Source organism: Schistocerca serialis, chromosome 5, assembly GCF_023864345.2.
Source record: "Schistocerca serialis cubense isolate TAMUIC-IGC-003099 chromosome 5, iqSchSeri2.2, whole genome shotgun sequence".
Classification (NCBI taxonomy): domain Eukaryota; kingdom Metazoa; phylum Arthropoda; class Insecta; order Orthoptera; family Acrididae; genus Schistocerca; species Schistocerca serialis.
Genome location: NC_064642.1, coordinates 659,874,207 through 659,891,130, shown reverse-complemented (window position 1 = coordinate 659,891,130; position 16,924 = coordinate 659,874,207). Strand labels below are relative to the sequence as shown.

At 40.7% G+C, this 16,924-nt stretch overlaps 1 protein-coding gene across 1 annotated transcript in view; it reads right to left on the bottom strand.

Annotated features, from left to right (window-relative positions):
* The window catches only part of LOC126482161 (nephrin-like), a 668,749-nt gene that overhangs the window by 405,931 nt on the left and 245,894 nt on the right, over window positions 1–16,924 (bottom strand). The window contains exon 6 of the mRNA XM_050106138.1: window positions 2,929–3,039. Within this exon, the coding sequence (XP_049962095.1) occupies window positions 2,929–3,039 (111 nt within the window). The remainder of the gene's footprint in view (window positions 1–2,928; window positions 3,040–16,924) is intronic.

Sequence of the window (16,924 nt, the reverse complement as noted above, 5' to 3'; positions counted from 1 at the left end):
TGAACTGTTGGCTTATTTCTGTTGTTACGCTAACATGATCTGGGGTATTATCAAGAGCAGATTCTGTTTATTTTACCTAAAGGTATATGTAATGGACTAAAGCTGTTTGTATGGCTGTACAGTTAATATTTAAAAAATCATGAACAAAAATTTTTTAACTGTTGACTTATTTTTATTCTAACATTAGAGTGATCTGGGATATTGGTAAAGGCAGCTTCTGTTTGTTCCAGCTAGAATTAATATGTATAAAGTACCGATTTATGTTAGCAACGGAGGGCTTTAACAAGATAAAATAAATAAATAAATTACTACAAAGACAAACTTCAGGTAATCTGATATCTTATTCCTACTTGTTTATTACAGGCAGTTTATAGGAATGTTTTTTTTAATCAATTGCCACCACCAATGGGTACAACCCTGCAATAATAGATAAACTAATCCATACAGCAAAACTAAATCAACCAACTGCTGAACAACTACCCACCAAAAAGAAAACCACATGTGTTAGCCTGCCTTTCCTAGGTACGATTTCTCACCAAATTGCCAACCTCTTCAAGAGATACAACATAAAAATAAGTTTCTTCACCAGCAACAAAATACAAAATAAAATCATACACAGCACCAAAACCACTATACAACAGTATCATAAGTCAGGTGTGTACAAGCTCACTTGTAACTCATGCCCAAGCATCTACATTGGACAAACTGGTAGAAGCTTCACAACAAGATTTAAAGAACACATAGATGCACGCCCTCTTAGCTACCTAAAAAAGTTCAGCTTTGCCTCACATCTTGCCCAACGCAATCATTCCCCAAACAAGATAGAACAGTATCTCCGAATACTACATTTTGCCAACAAAGGCACAATACTTGACCTTCTTGAAGAAATTGAAATATTTATCTACACATATACAGCAACTGAGTACCTACTCAATGATCGAACTGACCTGAGAAACAAATTTTTCCTTCAGACTTTGAAGACCTACTAGTTCAAAACAGGTAATCACCCAACGAACCCTACACCGGCTTCCCAAACCCCTCCCACTCCGAATGACCCACCCCTCCGTCTCCTTACATCCTAACCACACCGGTGTCAATGTAATATACTACCACAGAATAAAACCTGTACCATATCTCTAAATATTAAAGCCCTCCATTGCTAACATAAATCAGTACTTTATACATATTAATTCTAGCAGGAACAAACAGAAGCTGCCTTTACCAATATCCCAGATCACTCTAATGATAGAATAAAAATAAATCAACAGTTAGAGAACTTTTCTTCATGATTTTTTTAAATATTAACTGCACAGACATACAAACAACTTTAGTCCATTAAATCACTATAACTCTTATACATACACCTTTAGCTAAAATAAACAGAATTTGCTCTTGATAATACCCCAGATCATGTTAGCGTAACAACAGAAATAAGCCAACAGTTCATCTGAAGATCTGTTATTAATTTAAATATACAGGTCCTAGTCATACAGACAGCTGCATCTCACTGCAGATACAATAACTCTGTATTATTGATTCCTTGGGATTCGTGTTAATGCCAAACGTGATAATCGCTATTGAAAATAATTTAAAAAAATTACTATAAACTGCCTGTAATATACAAGTAGAAATAAGATATCAGATCACCTGAAGTTTGTTCTCGTAGTAATTTATTTATTTATTTTATCTTATGCTCTCATGTTATCGCCATTCTGATTAAAATACTTGCCCTTATATCGACTTTAATACATGTAAAGAACAACAAATTACATCTCTGTACAAAGTAGGCCTACGCCATATCTTTCTGTCAAGAACTTTGTTACAAGCAACAGTTGTAAAGCGCATGCTGGATGCTGGAAAAGTGTCACTGTCAAAGTATAAATTAATATAGTTTGTGTGAAAGTGTTCTGGACATCAAAATGGAGGCAGACAGATGGACACTAACCGAAAAAAGCCGCTTATACTGTCGCAGTAAGTAAACACTAAATTTACATCCATACCGACAGATAAGCTATAGTCATGGCGATACATTAAAGTGTGACCCATCTTTCTGCCATAGAACCAGCACCCAGCATTATGCTACTACCGGTAATGATGTAACTTCCCGGATCCTCCCGAAACCATCTGAAGATGAACCTGAAAAGGTTCGAAAACCGGTTCATGGAATAAAGCATTATTATTCAAAAAAAGTGACTGGTTGCAGTTATGTATAACGTATTTACATTCAATATACAGTTACGGTTCTAAAATATCCGTAATGGATAAGCATAATACAGAGGATTGTATAAAAGTTGCATTCCATTACGTTGAATCGTATTATGTAGAACCTATCAAACAACAAAAGCATATGCACAAACATGATGAAGTTCATAAGTTGAAGAGAAACTTTTTGAAAGAGTAACTATTGTTCCATATTTCACGTTATACTCTTCAGATCAATAAACGTGTTGTACTATACACTTTCTAAGGTAAACTATGTTCTTCCTCAACGTTGAAGCTATTTACACACAAAAAATTTTCAAAATTGATTCACCCTTCACGTGTATAATATTATTAGGGATATATGTGATATTCTTCAGCTTCATGTTATTTTTAATGTCCAACAGAGCAAAAATCGAATAAAAAGATGATCTCAGAGAAGATAACTTACCGTAGGAACAAATATAATGCAGTATCCATTGAGGGAATTCTAGTGATTGCCAAATACCTCAACTAACGAAGCGTACACAGTATCAGTAAATGAACGTCACTGATAGGCTCGGTCACAATGCATACACAGTTTCAGTTATGGGAAAGCCACTGACAAGCCTGTACCTACCACCATGATGCGACACATTTTTAGATGAGAAACAAAGGCGATAGCCATGAACCTTTAGTCATAATGCGTGAAAAGTTTTTGTTAAGGAATCATCACTGATAAACAGGTACCTCCAGTCACGATGCAAGTGAGCCGCATCTGGCCCCCCTCTTCGTAAGGTCCTGCGCGGTCCACCAGCTCACGGCCCAGTTCGTCGAAGATGGTCGGCCTCTGCGGAGGAACTGTAACAAGAGAAAGTCGTGTCAAAAATGCAGCAGGTATAAAGAAGGCACACCACCCCAAAGACCCCACGTGAATAGAGTTCTGTTCATGTATAGCACCTATTGTCCTAAGGAATTCATCATAATTAGTCGGCTATACACCATTGCACACTCTAGGAGAACAGTTTTATCATATCATATACTAAACATATTTCTGTACTCCTGTCCGAATAATCACAGACTGTAAGAGTGTCATTTTGGAGGTTCCTGTGCAAACTAACGCCCTGAATTGTAATTCTCTTAAAGGATACTTGTCTTATCGACTGGCACAGAAGCCATCCTAGCAAATTGTTTCATTACACCTGACCTACCCAGTGTTCCCGCTACGCGCAGGCCGCAAAGAAGGGAATAGAGTCATACCACAGCCCAAATCGTATTCTCGTAATACCTGGTCGCTTCTTTACAAAATGAGACAGCAAATGTTGTAAAACAGAACTAAATAGTCGTGCGAGTAAGCAAAAACAAGTGATCGCTCCGCTGGCTGTCGTGACAGAAAAATGATTAGCAAGTAACTTTGTTTGACTGTCTTTCTGACAGTCTCTCTCCCATTCGTAAGCAATTTCAGATTATGATAGAATAACTATTCTGCATCAAGGCTATTTTCGTGGTAATCTCCCATTCATTTGAGCATTATCAAATAGTAGAGAACTTTGCGTTTATGTCTGTAGTTCTGGTTTTCACTCATAAGTCTTAATGCATAAGTTATACGTGTGGAGAACTCATTAGTCGTACGGGTACGACTTAGACGTTGATGGGAAATACATACTAACTGAAAACTGTTGCAGCTAACGAATCAGACGAAAAGAGTGTACTCTAAGTGGAAGGAGGGGGGTGAGGACGAAGCTTTACTGAAATATCGGAATGGTGAAATTGGACTCAATGAAGCATGTAGGAGATATAATATACCAACACCCCAACACCTAAGGATCTGAAGGATTTAATTACAAAATCAAAGTTTTAAAGACCTAATGATACAACAGCAAAGATGGAAGGTGAATTAGCATAGCATATAATTCACTTAGGGTCTTGTTTCTTCGGAGTAGCTATTGCTGACTTAAGGAAACTTGCCTACCAACTTGCTGAGAAATAACACCTAGCGTATTGCTTCAATAAAGAAATAGTGATAGCTGGTAAAACTGGTATTACAAGTTTATGAAAGATCATCCCACTTTGTCCTTGGGAGTTCCAGAAACAATATCGGTGGCACAAAAGCAATGGGTTTAATAAAGAGAAAGTTAATGAGTTTTTTGACAAATATGAGCAAATACTATGTGAACATTAGTTTACTGGAGACCAAGTATATAACGTGGACTAAATCGCAATATACACATTTCACAAACCGTTTCAAGTAATTGCCCGAAAAGGCAAAACCAAGTGGGTGCAATCACAAGCGGAGGAAGGGGCCTTAACACGACATGTGTATGTGCAATGATGCCAGCAGGCAAAGTTATACCTCCGACGTTAGTATTTAAGCGCAGCTTAAAAAGGGGAGCTCCACCAATCACAGGATGGATAACATCAGAACCGTTTTCCGATGGTTAGAACACTGCATAAAATGTACAAAAGGAGAAAAAAGGGACCAGAAACAAATTTTGCTTTTACTGTTGGATATAGACCACTCGCCAACAATTTAGAGGTATTTCAGATAACTCGTGGTTGTGCTGTAAGCACGCTATCGTTTCATACTATCATGGCTCATCATCTACAGCCACTGGACAGACAGTTCTTTAAAACACTAAAAAGTATCTACGATGAAGCTGCATCTTCTTGGCTACCGTGGCAGTGTCATAAAACAAACTAACATTGTTGAACCCTTTGGTAATACACACCCAAGATCAAACTGTATGGGGATAGCTCTAAACAGTTTTAAGCCAACAGACGTGTGGCCATGTGATAGAAATGTCATTAGAGAAGAGGACTTTGTTGCTACTACTGTATATATGGTTCATCAGTCACACAAAGAATGAGCTGATGGAATTAAAGTAACAACGCGAAAGTCTGGCAGGCCGCCTAGCGTTGCCACACAGTACGGTGATCAGTCCTGACCTTCTACAATGTCTCAAGAACGTGAACCCGAAAACAATATTTGCAACAGTAGCCGAAATTAACCGTCAACAAATAAAGTCTTTATCTCTTAACTCGTGTACAACAACATTTGTTAAGATAAGACGAAATTCCCTGATTAACAATTATTTAACATCAAGTCCTTACAGAAAGAAAATAGAAGCCTGAGAAAAGACGATTAAACAGAAGAAACCTGAGCACAAACGTATAAAAGAGAGACAGACAGATGGAAACTTTAACAAGAATATAAAGTTAAGGACAGAGTGAATTGGTTATGTCAAGTGTGTAATATTAAGTCTGGGTACAGCGCGCTGGCTGGAATGTAACATTGAGAAATATCACTCTGATAAATGTGTTAAAACCCACAGATTCTCGATATGACAATTTAAGCTATTTAATTTGTTTAGAATTTGTATTTTGTTTCCTATGTGTAATTTCATTATGTGTAACTAAGGAAGTAACGTTACGTTTATGGTTTGTAATTTGTTATTGTGACGGTTTGCTAGATTATTCCATGGGTTTAATATTTCATCGCAGACTTCCTATCATAAGTATGACCTTGGGGTTAGGGAGTACCGATTTGAAAAAGATTATAAATTAATTTTAGTTTTAATAGTTTTGTGGAAGTTGGTTGAAAGTTTGAAAAATAAAGATTCGGTGCGCACTTAGCAAAACGTGTTATTTACATTACCCTAACACAATAGTTCTCCCATAAGAATCACGACTTGAGCAACATTACCCTACCCGCCAATGTGGCATGGAAGAATCATACGGTCTAAGGCGCTGTAGTCATGGACTGAGCGGCTGATCCCGGCGGAGGTTCGAGTCCTCCCTCGGGCATGGGTGTTGTGTTTGTCCTTAGGATAATTTAGGTTAAGTAGTGTGTAGGCTTAGGGGCTGATGACTTTAGCAGTTAAGTCCCATAAGATTTCACACACATTTGAACGTTTTTGAAGAATCATAGTCGATCTCACACACAGGTGCGAGTCAGGTAGCCATTTCTGTCACTGATTACTCATCGGAAGCGTCGGAGAAAACGGCAAGAGCCGAAATTCCATTTGATAACTGAAACGTAATATAGATCTTAAATTTACTTTTACCCAAGCAAACTAATATTTTGCACTGAGAGTAGAGGGAGTAAGGTGCACAAGTATTACTTATCAAGTTAAAATACATCACAAAGTTCTCTCTAATTTCGAGAACATTTATCGGAGAGAACAACAGCGGCTGGGATTAAAATGTTTATTTACAGTGAATATCGTCGTGACCATCTCCATGCCATTTATGACCTAACCCGCTCACAGCCAGCACTACCATCATGGCATAACTGATGTGAAATAAATATTTCATTCAAGTCAAGGCTGTTATAATCCATTTTCAAAGTTTTCAGTCTAGAAAAAAAATTACGGAACAAATATATTCTGAATTTTATAAAGACAGGGAAGGGCTATTCCAAGGAAGACTATTAGTATAGTAAATTAAGAGATGTTACCGAGCTTATGTGCACACATCTCTGGCGGATTTGCGTATCTAAGTATCTGAACAGTTTAAAACGGTCACCTGGTCACCGAGTCTCTGTGAAAGGCTGTCTGTCTAGCAGCTTCCAGCAAAAGAAAAAGTTGACATTCAGTGTTTCACATGACTATCACCAACACTCAGAAATTTAAAATTCTGTAATTGCCTACTCATTAAGAATGTAGAATGTTGAGTTGAAGGTTTAGCACAATACGTCAACTGTAAAAGCTAAATGCTGTGTATATACTTTGAAGTAGTGTAACTCACAGGATGCAGATTATCCAGGCTACATTCAGCCAGTAGTTGAGATGGGGAGCAATTATTGACTTCCAACGAATTCCACACTTACGCTTTGTGACAAAAATGTGAAGCACGCACATGTATACGAAAAAAACGAAATGAAAGTTGACGGATTCAGAAGGTATGTTTTGTTGTTTCAGTGAATATGGTGTATGAGACCACTTACCCATAAGATGTTGCTTCACGTCTGGCCTGGATGTGTGTGGTTATTCACTTGTGAAAGGTGTCATAAACTAGTTGAACCCACTCCTGGGAAAAGCAAGCCCACAACAGAAATGACGTCCGACTGGTCCAATATGTGTTCAATTGGAGACAGATCTGGGGAACTTTCTGGCCACGGCAGTACCTCGGCATCACGAGCACAGTTCCTAGAGACACCTCCTTTTCAGGAATATTGTCCTGTTGAAAAATGGCACAACAACACTCTAATATGACAGGTAAACACATTAGGTCACAGGCTCTCCGTGAATGGCAAAGTTCCGTTAATCACTACTAGCGGTGATCTCATGGCAGTTCCCTCCATGACGTCACGTATATCACCGCTGTGCCTTTCCAAAACATTGTAAGAGTAGGACCTATCCCCAAGTCACCAACATACTTGTCAGTGAAGGACACCCGGATAACGCAGAACCTCGATTCATCGCTGAACATAGTGCAACACCATCCATCAGCAGAGTATGCTTCCCAGCCACAGCACAACTACAAACGCAGTCGTTCGTGTCGTGGTGGTAATGGGAGCCAGGAGTTGGGGCAGCAATTTCGTAGGCTGCTAGTCTCTGACCAATGATACAGGATGGCTTACAATGTGGTAGACAGTCCATTACTTTTTATCGTATGGCAGATACGGATATAATTGAGTTACAAGCTTTGTTAGTGGTGGTCAGACATGGTCGACATGAACCCAGATGTCAAGTTAGTCTGTCTGCCCCCAGGTTCCCATAAAGTACAACATCGCGTCGTTTCCATATCCTGTAGATTTCCCGATTCTACCAGACAGTTACATCCCCTTTTATATCACAGCGATAGCTCAATATCTGATGTTGCTCGCGCCTCAAGACAAGAGAACAACACAGACCATGAATGCTGTATCTCACAGAATTGCAATATCCATCATTTAAACCTCCGCCGATAGCGTGTAGGTGCTCTAAATTTCATTCAAAACTGATAGCGTCTTCAGGGTGCTTAACTTCTGTTTACATGTAGTTTATTTTCACAACTTTTCGAAGTTGTTTCATGTTGAGGACCCCAAAAAAATAATGAGAGGGAAATGTTTGTCACTGTTCATGCAATGTCTTCACCACCAGACATGAAGTTTTAACTTTTTACTTGTTTTCTACTTTTCGCAGCACATGTTGCACATGATAGCCACATACCAAATGAAAGCACCTGCAGAAAAAAAAGTTATGGTCCTGTGGCATTGTTGGCTGGGAGGCGCCATCAGGGGAACTATGGCTGCCGGGTTGTACCTCGTATTTCAGGAGACGCTACATTGGGCGACTTGCGCGTCGATGATGAGGAGGACAACACAACACTGAGTCCACGAACGGAGAAAATCTGCAACCCAGCCGAGAATCGAACATGAGCCCGCAGCATGGGAGTCAAACACGTTACCACTCAGCTAAGCAGGCGGACAATACACCTGCACAACTGTATTGTATCGTTGTGCAGCACATAGTTCGGAATGTATCTCGTCATAAACACTGAAGTGAATGAAAATTAGCTTTTCTTAAAATGAAGCAAAAATTACCCACAATACACGTATCCAGTGTTGACCGTAGGGAAACTCGCCTTAACATTAAAGATTTGTCAGTTTCAACTTTAGGGCAAGGTGGAATCTTTACTTTTCTGTCATTACATACTTACTAGGAAAACTTCCCATCGCACCTCCTTGCCCCCCCTCCACCCCCCCCCTCCCCCGCAGATTTAGTGGTAAGACGGCCCAGTGGATAGTCTGTCAAAAACTGAACACAGATCAAGCATGAAAACAGGAAGAAGGTGTACCGAACTACTAAATGAGAAGCAAAATAGAAACAGTGAACGGCCCAAGTTTAAGAAGTAACACATCGATCGAATCTGAAAAGTCACAGCGACATGGTTATGTTGTCAATGTGTTGGATTGCGATGTGGGAGATCCTTGTTGAAATCTCCCTAGTGCCACATTTTTTTCACAAAATTGTGAACTGTCCGCCTGGTCACTCGCGCATCTGTTCGCCGCATTCAAATTTGTTGTTGTATAGTGATGTAAAGCTCGTTTGTAACAGCGAGGTGCAATAAAGGAACTTCCAGACGTACATAAATCGTCTTTTTTTTATACAAGTAGCTTATTTTATTCCGTTTTGAAAGTTTTGACTCTTGAATTGCTTTGATGTAACATAGTTCACACCCATCCATTTGTTGTTTTCATTTCTGTGAGAGGTCTATGCGGCACCACGCCTTCTCTTACTATAAGTCACTTTTACTTGCGACGATAATATGTTCTTAGCACGTGACTCACATTCTATAACCATTGTATAGTATGAGAATTGCCAAGACTACAGAAGGAGAACAGATAAGTCACTGACCTGAAGGCAAGTTCATAATTTTGTGAAAAAAAGTGGCACAAAGGAAGTCTGAACTAGGATCGTTCAGTGTTTCTACTTTGCTTCTATCTTCACAATTCAGTACACTTTCTTTCTATTTTTAATGCTTCATCTGTGTTCAGTTTTTTGGCGAAGTATCCACAGTCAGTTTACCACTAAATGTGAGGTGGGTGCGATGGGAAATTTCTCTTATTAGATGAAGTGAAATAACCATGCAGGCTGAATCAGTGCTCTAAGAAACCTATCAATAATGCAGTCTGCACCGGTATCTACAGAGCGATTATTTTAGATTCTAAACTTGGCACAGGTGATCTGAGAAACACGCACACTGCATCAGTATTCCATGTCTCATCATCTTGTCTTGTGACGTTATAGACTTGGGAAAAGCCAAGCAGTGTTAGCAACCTTGTTAGCTGTGCCAGTACTCTCAGGTACACCGTCTTCGATCCTGTTGTAATAGAGCTGAGAAAGAAATCTGCCAGGAAGTTTCATATCAGCGCACACTCCACTGCAGAGTGAAAATCTCATTCTGGAAACATCCCCCAGGCTGCGGCTAAGCCATGTCTCCGCAATATCCTTTCTTTCAGGAGTGCTAGTTCTGCAAGGTTCGCAGGAGAGCTTCTGTAAAGTTTGGAAGGTAGGAGACGAGGTACTGGCAGAAGTAAAGCTGTGAGTACCGGGCGTGAGTCGTGCTTCGGTAGCTCAGTTAGTAGAGCACTTGCCCGCGAAAGGCAAAGTTCCCGAGTTCGAGTCTCGGTCGGGCACACAGTTTTAATCTGCCAGGAAGTTTCATATCAGCGCACACTCCGCTGCAGAGTGAAAATCTCATTCTAGGTGATAATAGTCATGAAAGGTGTTCCCAGAGGAGGAGGGGAGACATTTTGCGAATATGGAATAGATTTAAAGGGATATATATTTAATCCAACAGATACAGAATTAGAATTGACCAATAAGAGCAGCTGCAATGGCAAAAGAAACACAAAACATTTACATTGTAGCAGAGGCCATACATTGTCACTCTTTCCTTTGTAAACAGATAGCACGGGCCTGATCTGTATATGATAAACTGCATGCTGGCTTGGAATTGCTGCACATGCTTTCGCTTGTGTGAATCCGCCGAAAATGCTTCTTCAGAGGGGAAACTAGATGAGGAAATTCAGTTGCTGATTGATTGCTATATAGTTCGCAGTTCAGGTAAGTCCTCTCCCTACGCAGTTTTCAAAAGGTTCGATTACTCCTAATCACACAGGTAGGCTTTTCGGTGGCACAGTTCTTTCACGTTGGTAAATGACAAGTGTTTGCTGTTTGTGTACAACCGTCCAAGGGCATGTGAGACCCAAGTGAGACTCGTGTCTATACGACTGCTTTCATTACTCTGCAATTACTTTCCGTTCTACATGGATCCACTGTTCTCGTTTCGTGGAGGCAGTTTTAATAATCCTGCTGCGTAATACCTGACGAAAAGCCTCCGATCGCCTGGACCTCTCTTTCAAATGGACAGGTGGCGTCTCTGTGCCGTCCTCTCTTTCCGGCAGGCTGTGCGTTTCAGACCAATGCTGCCTCTGACAACGTGCGTCAGCTGTACGCCTCCCCCTCTCCCACCGCCCTTCCACGCAGCTGCCACTGACGCCGGCTGCGGATTTCGATGGTAGCGTCAGCCGAAAGAAAGACGAGGAAAAAAGAGGGGTAGGTGATTTATCTTTTTCCTTTTTCTTTTATTCCTTTTTCAGCGGAGCAACTGTTCTTTTGTCGGGGAGTAAACGCGCACCGGTGCTGAATACCCAGTTAAATTGCAATCACATAACGGCCAGTCCATCGCTTAGGGCTGTGCGTGTGCCGGTCCCGCTCGGGACACATTTGGGACCACGCGCACGTGTTCGCGCACCTTAATGACGTCATTTCGGCGCCATGTTGCGCGCCGCTGGGACATTTCAATGGCCGACGGGAGAGTCGATCCGGGACACGCGACAACTCTCTCCACACCGTCGACTCACAGCGCCCCCCCCCCCCCCCATTCACCCCCACCAACCAGCCCAACACACACGCACACACACAGACACAGACACGAACACATTTCCGCAGATTCAGCATTCAGGAACAGGTGGCTAGAAGTGGGACATCTCATCCCAAGTCGGTGTTCCCTTCCTCAGTGCGGTCGTTCCACACCCTTCCGGTGGAGTACAAAGAGCTACTTTCAGGTAATTGTTTGCCTTATTTCGGTGTAGTACTGACTGCGTAGATCTGCCCTGAAGTGGAGGTAATTATCTCCTGCTTTTGGTATTGGGAGCGGGGATGATTTGGGGCGGAGGGGGGAGGTAGAATGACAGGTGTGGCAAAAACAACTTCAGTTGTATGAAAAACGCTAGAACTGCGAAACGGGAAGAAAAGTAAAAAAATTAAATAAAATATAAAAAATAGATAAAATAAACCATAAAAATTTCACATTACAAAGCACTTTATACGAAGGAATGCAAATTATGATAGTTTCACATCATTTATAACATACGACAATAAAGGTGTAAGAATCTTAGAATATATTTTACTTTACTTGAATTCCGACAGTAAGGTTTTATGCTACATATAGTAGCGTACTGTAACTTGCAGCTGTGAACACAGTGTTTAATAAGAAATTATGTTTATTCTGTATTTCATCCCAATTAATATTTTTTGTGTATCGTCTGCTCCAAATTATGTTATGTTTAAATCATGTGAAACGTTTTTCATTGTAACAATAAAATTAAATTGCTTTATTTGCACTTGGAGCACAGTCATACATCCGGCCCCCGAACCTGTCCTAGTTCTCAGCAGTCTTGCTGACTGTTATATGCAATATGACGAGCGGTATATTCGTTTAGATCTGTAATACTCAGCCATCCTGAGACGATTAATCTTAACGAGATCCGATATCAGAGAGCACCCCCAACAAAAATCAGCACCTAACTAAAAACTGAACGGAAAAAATTAGCTCCTGCATATCAAATGGTCTGCAGTATCCGGGTCAGGATTTTTGCTAAGACAATTTATAATGTGTCAGCAAAATGTATCCTACATCTTTCTTCAAGCAGTATTTTTATATTCGATTTCATATCGACAAATATTTGTATGCAAGTCTTTCCATCACTTATGTATCCATTGGTAGAATACTCCAAAATATGTCTTGAAATATACAAGTTCAGGCACGCGAAAATGTCTTTTTCAGCGATTATTCTGATGATGATGGATATTCGCCATCAACTTTCCGTGAAAATATTCCTACATACGTGTTATCGAAATATAATTATAGGGCGCTGTGTTTGACAACTGGAAGAACTGTTATTTGTCATTTTATTTTCTACAAACATTCCTTCATTCATTGCAAACTGTATTAGAACAACAATCACATACTTATGAGTTCAACTTACTACAAAAATGGTTGCTAACATAATTAGTTCGTTACACCGAGATCAACTTACTATGACTCGATACACTGCAAGACTTCACTGTACGTGGAGTAGGATTTGAAAGGCTACAGGTGATACGAGTTTACGGCCTGAGAGTAGTCACTTTAACTGACGGGTTAAAGTTTAACTAGTAAGCCTTCCACTTGACTACCTGGCCCATGTGTCTGTTAAATTAGATTTTGCTCTGTGACTGTGGTTGTTGTTGTAAGTCTGCATTAGAGGTTGTCACTTTCATCAGAATCTAGATGAACTTGAACGACGAAATAACTTAATGAAGTGCTGGTCCTGTCAGTATTGTACTCAATGGTTGATGGGTGATTATTATATCATCATGAGATTGAGCTTTCATAAAAATTATGGCACCGCTACATTCATCATATAATAGGAACAAAAATAGAAGTTAAGCGTGATGACAAATAAATCATGAGATGAAACTTTCTGGCAGATTAAAACTGTGTGCCCGGCCGAGACTCGAACTCGGGACCTTTGCCTTTCGCGGGCAAGTGCTCTACCATCTGAGCTACCGAAGCACGACTCACGCCCGGTACTCACAGCTTTACTTCTGCCAGTATCTCGTCTCCTACCTTCCAAACTCTACGGAAGCTCTCCTGCTTGGAGAGTTTGGAAGATAGGAGACGAGATACTGACAGAAGTAAAGCTGTGAGTACCGGGCGTGAGTCGTGCTTCGGTAGCTCAGATGGTAGATCACTTGCCCGGGAAAGGCAAAGGTCCCGAGTTAGAGTCTCGGTCGGGCACACAGTTTTAATCTGCCAGGAAGTTTCATATCAGCGCACACTCCGCTGCAGAGTGAAAATCTCATTCTGGAAACGTCCCCAAGGCTGTGGCTAAGCCATGTCTCCACAATATCCTTTCTTTCAGGAGTGCTAGTTCTGTAAGCTTCGCAGGAGAGCTTCTGTAAAGTTTGGAAGGTAGGAGACGAGATACTGGCAGAAGTAAAGCTGTGAGTACCGGGCGTGAGTCGTGCTTCGGTAGCTCAGATGGTAGAGCACTTGCCCGCGAAAGGCAAAGGTCCCGAGTCCGAGTCTCGGTCGGGCACATAGTTTTAATCTGCCAGGAAGTTTCATATCAGCGCACACTCCGCTGCAGAGTGAAAATCTCATTCTGGAAATCATTAAATGTCAGCAACACAACTAGAAACAACAAGTAGTAAACAGTCTACTGGGTGGTGACTTGTTGGCAAAGACTAAGGTTTGTCTTATTAAACTGTTTACTGTGGCTCAATACATGGATAATGCAATCTGAAATTGTCTAGTGCCGAATAGACTTTTTTGGATTTATTCCACACACAAGTCATATAACGTTGGTGCAGCTGAGATCAAGTGGCGGGACTGTGATTCCGTTTCCCCTAACAATCAGGAGTAGCAATACGGACCTTTCTCCTTTGTAGCGCTGCCTAAGGTGACGATCATTGTTCAAGTGTCTGCAGACACTATCGTGGGCGCAAAATACGCAAAGTCGCGTCTGTTAGACAGCTCGCCATTACTCTCCAATGAAGGCTTGAAATCTCAGTAGATTCTAGCGTGTGACACTCATGTTCGCCGATCATACCATGGACCAATTTGACTCATAAGGCAGAGTGCACAACGAGATCAAATGTCAAGGCAGCAGACCTGACGCGTATAAGATTGCCATCTACACAGCGAGTTGTCCGAGATGACTGAGGTCTAAACTGTGGGTACAGATAGACCTCACCACAGCCTCCCCAGTTAAGACCACTGCTATGACGGCTACCTCGATAGCGTCCGGTCCACGGTAAACATGGAATATCTATGGCAGCCGTCCTGGTTCAACAGAGTGTCGGAACGCGTTGGCTTAGAGACTTCAATTTCTCGTCTTTCTCCTTCAGCTAGAACCACTGGAAGAGTCTAAAATATGTACGTAACTACACATACATTCGGAAATAAGTTTGAAATTTTAAGCTCGTGCATTGTATTCAAAAGATCTAATGATTAAGAAATAATTTATTCGAACTTTGAAGTGTGAATTGTTTTCAAATATTTAATTTCTTCTTCTAAATTGGTTGACATCATAATTGTATTCACTGATAATAATTTGCATTCCTCAGCGATCTGATTATCATTCATGTTTGAGCAGTTGCATAATAACCCAAATATCACTTGCAAAATATTCACTACTTCAGATTGAGTTTTCAAATTTGACACTAGATTTCAGTAATGATTCAAAAATACTTTCCCTGGCTAAATTTTCCGAACTCACATTTCTCACTTAATTTCGAGTTTCGCTATGAGCTGATCTCCTGTTCTTAGTACGCACCTCAGGAAATACACGATGTATATTCATTGCACGGGAAACACATTAAGATTCAGGATGAATTGAGTTTCAGTTGTTGTGAAGGTTATTAATAATCTCACAAAGTCTTACCTCAACATCAATGCAGTAATTTGCTTTATTCGACAAGCTGTATCGACACCTTTAGCCAAACTGATGCCATGATCAAACATTTGAAAGACGTCACGTAATCCAGAACACGCCATACCACGAAACTCCTTTTAGCTGATAAATTTAACTTACTGAGAGTTTCAACAGCTATGGCTACCTTATTCGAGACCGTTGTAATTGGCCTTATAGCTTCAACCCGAGTACCCCAATAGACGCCATCCATGGAAATTTCAACACGCTGTTTCATGACAGTCCATCATTGCTGACCGCAGCTGAACAGGTTTTCATAAATTGGAATCACTCTCAAAAACTGTCCGTTTCATGACAGCTCTTACTTCGTGTACTTCACATGAGGGTATGACAGGCATACAGAGAAAAATTTTGAAGAGCTTTCCATGAGAAAAAGAAATGTGTCTGAGGTCCTTTACAAGACATTCTCAATATCGTAACTTTGTCCACAGCATTCCCTGACAGAAATTGAAGGTTTTACAATTATTGATCGAATTAAATATGCAGTACGTATTCCAGTTTTCCGATTACAGTCTACAAATCTCGCATTAAGTAATGCCAGACTTCCCATGTAAGTTGGCTGTTCTATGGACAACAGAGGAAGAACATTTTCGCTTTATTTCCGAGCACGTAAAATATTTTCTGTATATTTCGTGTAAAAAACTTTGTGGTGGAATCAGAAGTGTCATATCTTTGAATGTTGTTGCAAAACCTACCAAATTATAAAATGTTTCACAACTAATGTTGTGTACAATTGTTGGGACATTTTTTGGTAAGATTCCCCACAAAAGATAAGGAAATCGCATTTTCCACTCCATCAAAAGGCAGTATTAGTGCGTGATGTCCAAAGAAAATATTTAAGATTAAACATGAAATACAGCTGTATGCAACTGGCCTATAACAATACTGAAAGTGAAGAAATGAAGTGGAAAGTAAGAGCTAGATTGACTATGCTGGTACCGGAGTAATTTTGTTGATTTTTTATATGAAACAATAGTTATTTTACAATGGCAATTTCATATTCACCAACTGGGCACCCTCGGACACCGGAACTCTTGAGAGGCTAGGGCCGCGCGGATTTTGCCATTCCTGTCACCGCCACCAGCTCCCCTCCGCTGGGCCTCCCAGGCAGTAGCATACACACAGAGAGTAATATTGGTCCCCTTCAAATCAATAGACGGTGACCACCTTCCAGAAAGACTCAGTTATTTAGCATTGCATATATGCATTAATGTGTGTAACATATAAAGCTGATATTTCTTATCTCACAGTTAATATACAGTAATATATTTTCATTTTTTACTCAAGCAAATACACTCCTGGAAATGGAAAAAAGAACACATTGACACCGGTGTGTCAGACCCACCATACTTGCTCCGGACACTGCGAGAGGGCTGTACAAGCAATGATCACACGCACGGCACAGCGGACACACCAGGAACCGCGGTGTTGGCCGTCGAATGGCGCTAGCTGCGCAGCATTTGTGCACCGCCGCCGTCAGTGTCAGCCAGTTTGCCG